Source organism: Schistocerca cancellata, chromosome 5 (assembly GCF_023864275.1).
Source record: "Schistocerca cancellata isolate TAMUIC-IGC-003103 chromosome 5, iqSchCanc2.1, whole genome shotgun sequence".
Taxonomy (NCBI): Eukaryota; Metazoa; Arthropoda; class Insecta; order Orthoptera; family Acrididae; genus Schistocerca; species Schistocerca cancellata.
In genome coordinates, this window is record NC_064630.1 from 829,789,241 (window position 1) to 829,803,820 (window position 14,580).

Genomic DNA, 14,580 nt, shown 5'->3' on the forward strand with positions numbered 1-14,580 from the left:
CGGTAGCGCGTAGGCAACGTGTGTCACCTATCACCCAGTCGGCTGCCCTGCGTGGTAGGCCGAGTTCCTGGTTCGCTTGTGAAATATCTTTCTCCACTGAGAGAGGCCCATTCTTCAGGTTATCCTGCTGTAAATCACCTTATCAATGTACTGGCTAGATAGTACACAGATGCAGAACACAAGGTTAGTAGACCGTGCGTTTTCAGTCGTCCCATGGCCGGCGAATCCAATAAACATGCACCGACCACCGCTGGGAAGCGTCAGCCAGTGTTTTGTCTCGAACAAAAGTCGTTACCCGTGACGCGGCCTATCGTTCCCAGACATATGAAGCAACGACTTTGAAAACAAGAGTTGCATCTTTAGTCAAAATATTGCGTTCAGGCGGAGAGGTGACATGCGAGTAGTAGAGCAGTGAACACAGCTCGTTAGATTTAGGTTAGCTGATCTTCCGGGATGTGGCTGACATCGCAGTAGTAACTGCGCGCGAGTCGTTGCGCCCCCACACGGCAGCTGTAAACACACCGTACTTACTGTCATCACAGCAAAGGCGGTGAAGCAGATGACGAGGGTGCTGGTGGCGAACTGCGCCAGGACGGAGGGGCTCAGAAGCGACTCCATCTCCTCCACCGACCTGTCAGAATCAGGAAGAGGAAATTACCTGAGTTGTAAACCACGACACTGTATACTAATTTTATCTGTTTCGGTTCCAAGAAACACAGAAAGGATGTAGTAGAACGTTAATAACATGTTTATATTTTACGTGAAGAATTTATTTCTGTGTAATCCTGCGAACAGCAACGTTTGACTAATACCATCTATCCGTCAACAGGTTTATCCAGCGAGAGCAGTTATCTCCACAGCACTTTAATGAGTGGTGTGGAGGGCTCTCGTCTTATTCTGGCGAACGTCCTCAGAGCTCCCACGCTGTTCATAAGACACTTGTGGTGTAATATTTTGGGAATTCTTCAATGTTTTGATATTTGCTTAAAAGTTCATCATCATCATCATATGTTAGCATAGAGCAACAAAGACAGTATCAACACCTTCAGATTAGGTTCAACAGTCTCAACGAACTTATTAAAGGTTAAAATTAAGTATCTGACGGAACAGTAAGCGTTTTTTCAAAAATTAAAAATTTTGGCACATAACGACTAGGCAAATTGGCCCCTAGGGCGATTTTCATTGAGTGGCAGTTTAATCAGGCCTCGGTGCTCACGGTCAAGAAGCAGACGTGGTCACCGTCTTGGGTGAGGAAGGGGGGGTTGGGGGGGGATGATACTTAACGAGAAGATGCATTCAGAAACCTCGTGTGCGCCATAGACAAAGCGAAAGTGAATCCACAAACATCAAATTTCTTTTTCGTTTATGATTACTGTGGCTTTACACAGTGGCGTAGCGTGGTTGTAAAGGTTGGGGAGACTCTGCAGTTATTATAGGGAGACAAAAAGTACAATACACAATAATTTAAACAAATGAAACAAAATGAATCAAATAAAACAACAACAACAGCTACTACCACTACTACTACACTACTACTACTACCACTGCCACTACCACTACCACCGCCACTCATGCTAATAATAATAATGATAATAATAATAATAATAATAATAATAATAATAATAATAATAACTTGTTCAAGAAACGATAACAAATTTGTAGAACTCCAGTAGCAAGAGAAGAAGCATTTATATTTTCTTGTACACAAGTGCAATGCGCCTGTCTTTTCTTTCCACGAATAAGTCTATAACTCGGTCAACAAAGAACTGATCACTGGATAGCTCTCCAAGTAGTGTCTTTTCTATTGCTAAAGTGCTCAAACACGACAGCGGGATGTTGGACATTGAATTCCTTAAATAATTCTTCACTCGTTTAAGAGCACTAATGCTTCGTTTACTGCTTGCTGTAGTTGCGGATAGGGTCAAAACCAAACGTAGGAACTTCGTTGTTTCTTCATAAACGGAGTCTAAATCATTGTTGACAATGTACTTTAAGAGCATTCTAGGAGATAAGTGTTTTTTCTCATCAGTGTTTATGTTACACAGTTCATTTTCAACTTGTTCTTGTTTGAAAAAAGGGTACTGTTCTAATAATTGAAGCAGTTTCAACTTTGGGAATTTTCTTTGATACTTCGGGAAACACTTTTCGTTCAAAAGTTCAACAAACTGAAATTTGGGAAGGTTTTGAAACCTTCTTTCCATCTGAACAATTTGCAAATCCAGTATCTCGTAAGTTAGTGCCCTAAGAGATGTCTTTTGACTGTCACAGAATGATAAATTGGCATTCAAACACAAGCTGCATTTAATGCATTTATCAACGAATGTTTCCATTCGTAATCGTCGTAAGTTTCTCAAAACTTTTCTTATTTTGTTGTGGCAAGGAGTTATACTGACGGAGTTTGACTGAAGAACATTAAAGAGTTGATCAACATAAACAAAGCACCCTTGGTAGAAGCAAAGCAAGTAGACAAACGTAGGATCATCCGTCTGTCGTTTCATTACCACAGCACAGCTCAAAGATTCTGGGACCCACTGAGAGTCTGCATCATCAAATATATAATTAAAAACACTATATAGGCCTGAGAAGTGACTAGATGTTCTTGAAACAGCCCTGGAACGAAAGTTACAGCGAGTCTTGCTTGCACGTGGCAGTTTAAATCCTTTCTCAGTTAGCAATACAGTTCGTTTTGACGATTTGCTGAAAAACGAATGGAATGCAGTAAGATCACTTACAAACATGCGTACTTGTATGATTTTGGAGGCATGTAACAGTACCAAACTCAGTTGGTGTGCGTAACAATGAATAAACAGCCCATAGAGACAGAACTGCTTCACCAATTGTTGTAATCCTCTTTCTCTGCCCACCATTACTGAAGCACCATCATATGTTTGACGAACCACTTTTCCTTCCACATTCCATTCTTTCAATACTGCATGCATAAAGTCTGACAAACCTTCAGCAATTTTATCTCCAGAAACATCGTAAAATCCAACGAATCTTTCCTCAAATTTGTCTGCAATACAGTACCTGAATATTATACTCATTTGACTCTTGCACGACACGTCTAATGTTTCATCAGCCTGAATCGAAATGAAATTGCAGTTCTGAATTTCAGATTTTATTTTCTCACTAACTGCCAGAGTTATCATTTCTATTACATCATTGTGTATATCTGGAAGAGTTCCTTTAAAGGTTGAAGATGATGACAGATGTTCTCGGATTAATTGCTGTCCTTGAGCTAGTAAATCAAACAATTACAGATAGTTACTTTTGTTGCTGGAGGATTCGTCTTCTCGATGGCCGCGAAAGGCTAGTTCTTGTTTACAAAGAAATACAATTGCTTGAATAACACGAGCCAATACTCTCCTGCTGTATGCAACTCGTTTGTTGTATTTTATTGCTGTCAGACCAGCGGCTTCAGAAAGGGCGTGCTCAGTTCTACTTTTGCCCAATAACTGAAATGATTCTCTGTTCAGCAGGTCACGTTTTGATATCTGATGCTTGTGTGCTTTCCTGTCGAAGTTCTTTATTGTACAAATGCCCTCATTGCATCATTCCTTTTCACCACCAAACAGAAGACACATATAACAATATAATCTGTTATTAACTGCATTCGCAGTCAGCCAAGCATACTTTTCGTACCAGGCTCTCTGAAAAGTGCGTTTTTGTTTGGCTTCACTTAAAACTACACTGAGTATAGGAGTAGGTCGTTTGTACTTCAATTCGCACTTTTTTTCGTACGTTAATTTAGAAAAAGGCGTTTTTAATAAAAATTGTATAAGGTGTACAGTTGCTGGCTCACTCATGTTGGCGCCACAACAAAAATATGCACTAAAATCACCCAAGAATGACTATGAACACAAACCGCGCGACTGTTACACTTCGTGTTAAAAGCCTGCACGGAAGCGGCAGAGACTAGTCTCGATACCTGTTATAGTAAGCGCAGCGCACCGGCCTTCGTGGGAGAGGGAAGTGGAGGGGAGCCGAGAACGCTCAGGCGCACACAGCCAGGTAAGGGGAGGGAGGCGGAGACCGAGGGCAGTCGAGTCTCAAGCAGGCAGGCACACCAATACTCAGGGTGCGGCGGCGCGGGCTACAAAACTGATGTCTTCGCACATTTAGTGCTCTTAGTAGAAAGTTGTTTATATTTTTGTTATGAATTACTATTGCATCTTTTTTAAGCACGAATACAGGGGAGACTAAGTCTCAAAGTCTCCCCTCACGCTACGCCACTGGCTTTACATTGTTTTCTTGTGACTTCCTGAGTCTGCATAACACAGGATGATAAGTTAGCGTCAGTTAACATCACGTCAATATAAAGTGGAGTAATATTGCGAACGTAACGCCCACTTTAGAATGTGAAACGTTGGGATAAAGATGAAAATTGTGCCAAAAGAACAGAGCAAGAACATGGAAACAAATACATGAGGCATAAGAAAAAGCGTATCTCAATAAAGTAAGTAGGAAACAGTTTGAGGATGAAACAGAATGCAAAAACGTATGCCATAGTACTAACACCGAAAAGAAAGTTCAAATGGCTCTGAGCACTTTGGGACTCAACATCTTAGGTCATAAGTCCCCTAGAACTTAGAACTACTTAAACCTAACTAACCTAAGGACATCACGCACACCCATGCCCGAGGCAGGATTCGAAAAGAAAGATCTGGGAAATATGTATCAGTGAAAGTGAGGCTAATTTGCATGTAAATCAAACGTGGCATTGGAAACAAGTAAATTTCTTAATAGGAACCGAAAGCGCAAGGAAGTCCTTAATAGCATGCCAGTATAAAAAGGAGAAAACTACGATAAGATACTATGGGTACAGATTACAGAGAGAGAAGTAATTATCGAACGTAGACTTGGTCGAAGTTTCATAAGATTAGGAAGAGTGTAATGCTCGCCAAATTTCTTCCCTAACAGGGTACTAGCGTATTTATATTTGTTATAAAAAATGATAGGAGTGAAACTCTTGTTTTACCAACGTTTAAGAAAGGGAACGGAAATAATGGGGAGAATTAGGTATATTAACGAGAAGGCTAAAGGTTATATGAGGTAAGATTGCAACAAATGACCAATGCGGATTTTTAGGAGGAATGCCTATTTCGTATGACACTGTTAACTGCGAAGCATATATAATCTTCACAGATAATATCAATGCCTCTAACAGAATGATTAGACCTATACTATGGGCAAATCTGGAAGAGAAATAATTCCCAACTCATTTGCTAAAAGTGTTATTACAATCCTCTAATGTAATGATATCAACACTGAAGTGGAGGTAAAAAGACAAAAATGGGAGAAAATAGGAGAACCGGTAATGAATGAATGACATCAAAAGCATCAAGATTTAAGCGTGGACAATATGATGCTATAATTCCTTTCTGAAGAGCCCCCGCATGCCAAGGACACTAGTTACCACCAAACGAAAGTGTTATATGGTGATGCCACCGTAATGACTGGACTACTATAATTACTGTATTTATATCGTCAAATGAGTTTCCTTGATACTGATTCTGTTTAAGAACAAGCTGACAGTTGATATCGCTTCGTGACTATCACACATCCTCCCAAATATATTTTGTGGGGTGGAACTCCTCCATGAAAATGATTCGTAAACGTTCACAATTGATCTGATGACAGTTTTAAATAACTTCAGCAAATAATTTTTCACAACAACAATCTTGTTATAACTTGGCGTCTGAAAAACATTTGACTCAGTAATATACAAATGATTGTTAACTAAAGTACGATAACATAGGGTATCAAACGAAATTAGTGACTACATTTCATGGGATGGAGGACACAGTACGATATAGGGTCAGCCACACATGTGGAAGTATCCTCAGGGGTGCCGCAGGGAAGTGCTTGGGACCTTTGCTGTTCATGTTCTATGTTAATGACTTTTTTTATATATGATGCAGTTATCTATAACGAGATACTATCTCAAGAAAGTTGTATATATACTCAGTCTGATTTTGATAAGATGTAGAAGTGACTGAAACATTGGCAACCTGGTTTAAATGTTCAGATATCGAAAACTGTGCACTTAAAAAAATAGACAAACGAAGACACGTAGTGTCGTGTGACAAGTCACAACTGGAATCACTCAACTAACAAAAACACGTGAGAGAAACAAACCGTGAAGATGTGAAATTGAATTATCACATAGGCTCTATGGTAGATAAGACAGATGGTAGACTTCGGTCAACTACTAGCATTCTAATACCGGAATATTGCTCAAACGTGAGGCATATACATCAAATAACTAAAAGAGGTGTCGGTGAACGTATACAAATAAGGAGGACAGCTCATATGGTGACAAATTTGTTTGATCTACGTGGAAGCATTACGGACACGTCGGAAAACTAGATTTTGCATTCTTTTGAAGATAGACTGGCAGGCGCTCGAAGACAGCAGTCCAATTACACCACGAAATCTTTATTGAAATTTTTAAGAACCAGTATCAAGCGAGGAACTTACGAATATACTACATCCTCCTTGACTTCGCTAGGAATGACGGAGACTGTACTGGAGTAATTACAGATTGCACAGAGGCATACAAGCAGTCATATTTCCTATGCTCCATTCGCGAATGGAACGACAAGAATCTCCAATAAGCGGAACAATGGTAAGTACCCCGTACCATGCACCCTACAGTGATCTGTAATCTAGATGTAGATGTAGATGTAGATGTAGATGTACTGCAAAGCGCGTTGTCTAAGGCGCCTTGACACGGTCTCGGTCCGCGCGGCTCCCCCCGTCGGAGATTCGAGTCCTCCCTCGGGCATGTTTGGTCCTATAAGACCTTACCACAGATTTAGAAAAAAAAATTAGCTTTTGCAAAGCTATGTTAGAGAAGGCAGCTATTACGCCAGCATGTAACGTTCCTTGTCGTGGACGGGCTTTTGTATTTTTTCTTTAATTAATTTTTTAATTGTTACTAACATTCTTATGTTACGATAGTTGTAAGTAGCGTGAATAAAAGGCCGCTTTGTGTAAGACGCGTGAAGCACACTTTGAATGTATCCTGATGGCTACAAGAGCCATGCACACTCTGAATAATGGTCGCCACCAACTGTAGCCACACAACAAATAAGAGGTTGTACTGAGTCGTAAAATTACTTAATTTATTCATAAGAAAAACTCACAAAAGAACATTCATTGTAAAGTCACTGATAAAGAATGCGATGTAATTATTAACATGATCCAGGCATTGTTCACGCGAATCAAATACTGTATAAAGTAAAGCCCTCGTGAACACTTTGCATAAGTGCAGCTTGCGACAACATTCCTGAAAACAAGATCTATTCCATAGCATTTGTTTTAAATAAAAAAGGGACACTAATTATTGGACCTGAGCGCGTGGAAATGCTATGGATGATCTAAGAAGGAAAACTGCAAGGTAAATGGCGCAGGTAACGGAGACGTAACATCGGTACACTGGATAAGATTGGAGGTAAAATTACTTATCTCTTAAAACATTGATGTAAGGCAACTATACAGCAGCTGTTGCCTGCTAACTGAGTACACCTGCTTGTGAAACGCTATACGTTTCACAACAGACTCGTGTGCCCATGTGGTTCGCGGAGACACAATTTCTACATTCCGTGGCCTAATTTTAGTAACATCAAAACACGCAGTCACGAACAATTAACATTTTACAGACGACACATTTGAATAGACAAACGATAATGGCAAAGGGCCAACAAACTCTAATATTAACCCATGTGGATGGTTTCCACCGGACATAAAGTAATGAGACAAAGAAAATTCACAAAGCAGCAAAAATTACCAAGGTTCGAAAAACGTTAGAATGCACACACAATAGGCACACAAGAAACATTCACACTGAACTGAGGGCGCTTCAACATATGCAACACGTTTGTGCTACGTTCTTCTTACGGATCAAAGTCAAGTCTGCATTAGGAATCAAACTAAAAGTCGGTGTGTTCCATTTTCCTATACAGGGGTTTAGTCTGCTGCAGAGAATCAGCGGTAGTCGTACAGGATAGCCAACCCTTGTAGTTTTCAGGTAAGCAGAGAGGTTTGCATGCCAGAGAGTTCTGTATGTGGTGTCACGGCCAGACACCACACTTGCTAGGTGGTAGCCTTTAAATCGGCCGCGGGCCGTTAGTATACGTCGGACCCACGTGTCGCCACTATCAGTGATTGCAGACCGAGCGCCGCCACACGGCAGGTCTAGAGAGACTTCCTAGCACTCGCCCCAGTTGTACAGCCGACTTTGCTAGCGATGGTTCACTGACTACAGACGCTCGCATTTGCAGAGACGACAGTGTAGCATAGCCTTCAGCTACGTCATTTGCTACCACCTAGCAAGGCGCCATTACCAGTTACTATTGATGCTGTAAAACATGTACCGTCAAGAGCGTCGTTCATCATTAATGGATCAAAGTTAAGTCTCAAACTACTTACGTCCGCTTTCTGAATTCTCATTCCTTGTCATGTTCCAGACCTCACGTCAGTATATTTCTTCCCTCCTCACGCCAGCCTGCGTGAGCTACAACGCGTGCATTTCGGTCTCCATTCCTAACACGGTGTTGGCTCTTTTGCCAACACAACACTGTATCATTGGAAATCAAATAAAAATGATAATGAAAGGGGACCACAGGACCCTTTCATAGTGTCTCAGTAACTTATAGAAGTACTGGATGGAAGTACTGGTGGAGGCAGTTGGAGCAGCACATGTGTTGCTTGTAGCAGGTCGGTTGTTTGATGAGCGGCTCGCTACGTGACAAGATGTGTTACTAGCTGTATAAGAAAGGAACATGGAAAATTGGCACGGAACGTTAGTAGCTTTAAGTAGAAATATTAATAACAAAAGTCATTTTCAATATAGAAAAACTCAATGGTACTCTGTGTTTCATTATCAGTGGTTGTGGAAATATTCCGATGCAGAAAATTGGAGTTTTGCCAAATATATGACAAGCACAAAATCATACGAGAGTATACGAGTACGAAAGAGTATGATTTTGAGCAGTAGAGGATAGAGCACACCACGTCAATCAGTCGGCGCACAGACGCGATGCAGACGAGACAAACGCGTGGGCCACGATCTTACACTACTGGCCATTAAAATTCCTACACCACGAAGATGGCGTGCTACAGACGCGAAATTTAACCCAGAGGAAGAAGATGCTGTGATATGCAAATGATTAGCTTTTCAGAGCATTCACACAAGGCTGGAGTCGGTGGCGACACCTACAACGTGCTGACACGAGGAAAGTTTCCAACCGATTTCTCATACACATCAGCAGTTGACCGGCGTTGCCTGGTGAAACGTTGTTGTGATGCCTCGTGTAAGGAGGAGAAATGCGTACCATCACGTTTCCGACTGCTTTGATAAAGGTCGGATTGTAGCCTATCGCGATTGCAGTTTATCGTATCGCGACATTGCTACTCGCGTTGGTCGAGATCCAACGACTGTTAGCGGAATATGGAATCGGTGGGTTCAGGAGGGTAATACGGAACGCCGTAATGGATCACAACGGCCTCGTATCACTAGCAGTCGAGATGACAGGCATCTTATCCGCAGGGCTGTAACGGATCGTGCAGCCACGTCTCTATCCCTGACTCAACAGATGGGGACGTTTGCAAGACACCAACCATGTGCACGAACAGTTCGACGCCGTTCGCAGCAGCGTGGACTATCAGCTCGGAGACCGTGCCTGCGGTTACTCTTGACGCTGCTTCACAGACAGGAGCGCCTGCGATGGTGTACTCAACGACGAACCTGGGTGCGCGAATGGCAAAACATCATTTTTTTTCGGATTAATCCACATTCTGTTTAAAGCACCATGATGGTCGCGTCCGTGTTTGGCGACATCGCGGTGAACGCACATCGGAAGCGTGTATTCGTCATCGCCATACTGGCGTATTACCCAGCGTGATGGCATGAGGAGCCATTGGTTACACATCTCGGTCACCTCTTGTTCGCATTGATGGCACTTTGAACAATGGACGTTACATTTCAGATGTGTTAGAACCAGTGGCTCTACCCTCCATTCGATCCCTGCGAAACACTACATTTCAGCAGGATAATGCTCGACCGCATGTTGCAGGTACTGTACGGGCCTTTCTCGATACAGAAAATGTTCGACTGCTGCCCTGGCCAGCACATTCTCAGATCTCTCACCAATTGAAAACGTCTGGTCAATGGTCGCCGAGCAACTGGCTCGTCACAATACGCCAGTCACTACTCTTGATGAACTGTGGTATCGTGTTGAAGCTGCATGGGCAGCTGTACCTGTACACGCCATCCAAGCTCTGTTTGACTCAATGCCCAGGCGTATCAAGGCCGTTATTACGGCCAGAGGTGGTTGTTCTGGGTACTGATTTCTCAGGATCTATGCAGCCAAATTGCGTGAAAATGTAATCACATGTCAATTATAATTTAATATATTTGTCAAATAAATACCCGATTATCATCTGCATTTCTTCATGGTGTAGCAATTTTAATGGCCAGCAGTGTAGTATTTTCCGTTTTCTAGTAAGTTGTAATCATTGTAAAAATATTGAGCAATCAGAGAACACAATGTACAGTAGTAAAACATTATATAACATCCCTGATCGTATGAAAACCCTTGTATTCATAAGTGGTGACCGGTTTCGACCCGATGTGGATCATCTTCGGACGCTGCTCTGTAATTCAGAGTACATCAGAACAGAGGGAAACATGAAATACAATAAACATTCAGTTAAGAATAAATTATATGGTGCTCTGACCGGTGGCGACGTTTGGAGATGGGGGCAGCAAATGTGGACGCAGCGCACTGGTGCCGACTGCTGACTGCGTGGCGGTGCAGTCGAACAGCAGGTGCCACCGCTCCTTGCCTGTCGCCCTGCGTCATATTTAGCCAGCAGGATGCAACGTGTGCGACACTTGTTTGACAGTTGTTGTTGCTGTTGTTGTTGTTGTTGTCTTCAGACCTGACACTGCTTTGATGCAGGACTCCACGCTACACTATCCTCTGCAAGCTTCTTCATCACCCAGTACCTAATGCAACCTACATCCTTCTGAATCTGCATAGTGTATTCATCTCTTGGTCTCCCTCTACAATTTTTGCCCTCCACGCTGCCCTCCAATACTAAATTGGTGATCCCATGATGCCTCAGAATATGACCTACCAACCGATCTCTTCTTCTAGTCAAGTTGTGCCACAAGTTACTCTTCTCCCAAATTCTATTCAATACCTCCTCATTAGTTATCTGATCTACCCATCTAATCTTTAGCATTCTTCTGTAGCACCACATTTCTGAAGCTTCGATTCTCTTTTTGTCTAAACTATTTATCGCCCACGTTTCACTTCCATACATTGCTACACTCCATGAAAAACACTTTCAGAAACAACTTCCTGACACTTAAATCTATACTCGATGTTAACAAATTTCTCTTCTTCAGAAACGCTTTCCTTGCCATTGCCAGTGTACATTTTATATCCCCTCTACTTCGACCATCATCAGTTATTTTGCTCCCCAAATAGCAAAACTAATTTACTACTTTAAGCGTCTCATTTGCTAATCTAATTGCCGTTGCATCGCCCGATTTAATTCGACTACATTCCATTATCCTCGTTTTGCTTTTGTTGATGTTCATCTTATACCCTCCTTTCAAGACACTGTCCATTCCGTTCAACTGCTCTTCCAGGTTAACCATACAGTAAAGCTGCATGCCCTCGGGAAAAATTACGGCTGTAGTTTCCCCTTGCTTTTAGCCGTTCGCAGTACCAGCACAGCAAGGCCGTTTTGGTTAGTGTTACAAGGCCAGACTAGTCAATAATCCAGACTGTTGCCCCTGCAACTATTGAAAAGGCTGCTGCCCCTCTTCAGGAACCACACGTTTGTCTGGCGTCTCTACAGATACCCCTCCGTTGTGGTTGCACCTCTGGTACGGCTATCTGTATACCTGAGGCACGCAAGCCTCCCCACCAACAGCAAGGTCTATGGTCCATGGGGGGGGGGGGGGGGGGGGGACTGTTTGACAGTATGGATGTAAAACTTAATACCGCAAGGTAACCAGTAGTGTCCTGCTGCCCATTCTTGCTGTACTGAAAAGTCTCCTGCAGGGCAGTCGGCTAACACTTTAACTGAAGCCACTGGCTGCTCAGTAGTACCTTTTCACGTTAGGTGGTGCAAAATTTCAACTGTACAACATGTACGTTGTTGTGTTGCTTGAGACTTTGCTGACGGACTCCCTGTAAATATGGTTCTCAGTCGTGATGTGGAATATTTTTGTGAAAATTCTGCAATATTTCGTCAGCGTAACCGACCGTCATTTTCAAGACGACGGTTTGTTGCACCGATGAAGCATTGTGGAATTTTCACGACACCCGATGACTACCTCGAGAACCATATTTACGTGTAAATTGTTATTTTGATGTTGTTGTTGTTGTTGTTGTTGTGGGTTTCAGTCCACAGACTGGTTTGATACAGCTCTCCATGCTAGTCTATCCTGTGCAAGCTTCTTCATCTCCCAGTACCTACTGCAACCTACATCATTCTCAGTCTGCTTACTGTATTCATCTGTTGGTGTCCCTCTACGATTTTTACCCTCCACGCTGTCCTCCAATCCCTTGATGCCTCAGAATATGGCCTACGAACCGATCCTTCTTCTAGTCAAGTTGTGCCACAAATTTCTCTTCTCTCCAATTCTATTCAATACCTCCTCATTAGTTACGTGATCTACCCATCTAATCTTCAGCATTCTTCTGTAGCACCACATTTCGAAAGCTTCTAATCTCTTCTTGTCTAAACTATTTATCGTCCACGTTTCATGGCTACACTTCATACAAATACTTTCAGAAACGACTTCCTGAAATTTAAATCTAACCTCGATGTTAAGAAAATTCTCCAGAAATGCTTTCCTTGCCATTGCCAGTCTACATTTTATATCCTCTCTACTTCGACCGTCATCAGTTATTTTGCTCCCCAAACAGCAAAAGGTTTATATTCATGCTGTTTGGCTTGTATCGCATACGTTGTTTCCTGTTGGCTGAAGACGACGCAGGGCGACAGGCAAGGAGCAGGACGCCTGCTGTTTGACTCCACGACACGCCACACAGTGAACAGTCGACATCATTGGGCGGCGTCCGCTTTTCCTGCTCCGTTCCATCGTCTCCACGAATCATCACTGGGTAGAGAAGCGTATAATTGAAAATGTTCAAATGTGTGTGAAACATTATGGGAGTTAACTGCTAAGGTCATCAGTCCCTAAGCTTACACACTACGTAAACTAAATTATCCTAAGGACAAAAACACACAGCCATACTCGAGGGAGGGCTCGAACCTCCGCCGGGACCAGCCGCACAGTCCATGACTGCAGCGCCTGAGACCGCTCGGCTAATCCCGCGCGGTAGCGTATAATTATTCTTTACTTTATGTTTATTGCATTAAATCATTCCCTCTATTTCTTCGACGTCAGGTAGAAACCGTAACCACTCAGGAATAAAACGGTTTTTATGAGATGAAGACTGTTGAATATAATATTTTATTCGAGTTCATTATGTTAGTTTTCACCACAAGTGCATTGCTGCCAAGTCCACTGTGACTTTTTTCAATAAATTCACCGTGACGGTACCTCTAAACTTCATTTATTAAAGGCCGCAGCGGGTATTCTTATCAGAGGCCATTGTTTACCAGTTTACAGCACGGTAGAGCTACCGGCTGCAGGGACTTCGTCAGAAGGACCCCAACTCAGAGCACACAGCGGAATGTCTAAAGACTTACTCAAAAGGTTCATTCAAGAACGGACTGACATCACATTGCCTCCCTCAGTGACGTGGTCTTGTCCGCTGTGTACGTGTGTCATGTGGACATCACTCCCAGGTCAAGTTCTCCTTCTAATTAACAGTGCTAGAGACAAAGCGTTAGAGAAATGTTTGCGAATCATTGGAACATTTTCCCCGATTGGTAGAACCATGCAAATAACACGGCGATCATCAGATAATCACATGGATTTAGTGACGTCCTACGTCATTTACGATGCAGTGCGAGAAAAGTCTTTCGTTGCACCGTAGATGTGACTGGATCACTTGTGGGTCAGAATCTCGGTGGAGGGGAAATTCGTGCAGTATCGGCTGGCCGGCCACTACTGTGATTTACCTTTCTGCCTTCAGGTGGTAAATGCGTACCTTAAGAAGCAGCAAGCACGTATACCTCCTTCCTCTCTTCAGTGCTTTGTCTGCTCTGCGTGGCTGGCGGTGGTCGCACTGTTATTAGGATAACATCAGGCCTGTGGTACCCCTTTTTAAGGTGAGAGATTAATAACGCCGTATTTTTCTTATCTATGCTATGTAATAAATGACATCTAACAAACGTTTCATGATAATTTCTGTAAAAGAACGTATGATATGAATAGATCCGACGGCTTCTCAGTTGTGCAGTACCGGCCACGCGATTGTCTTTCTGTACCGCCACACGTAACTTCAGTTTTTAAATTATATTTTCTTCTTCTCACTTCTTTTCAGACTGACGTGGCAGAAACTGAACAAAAATAAGAGGAAGACGAATGAAGAGTGCGTGAAAACGCTGTGAGCAATGTTACATCTAACAAAATGACCCCGA

General features: G+C 42.6%; 1 protein-coding gene across 1 annotated transcript in view; it reads right to left on the bottom strand.

The window, feature by feature from the left end:
* Positions 1 to 14,580, bottom strand: part of LOC126188827 (uncharacterized) — a 165,655-nt gene that overhangs the window by 53,750 nt on the left and 97,325 nt on the right. The window contains exon 5 of the mRNA XM_049930440.1: positions 532 to 631. Coding sequence (XP_049786397.1) covers positions 532 to 631 — 100 coding nt within the window. The remainder of the gene's footprint in view (positions 1 to 531; positions 632 to 14,580) is intronic.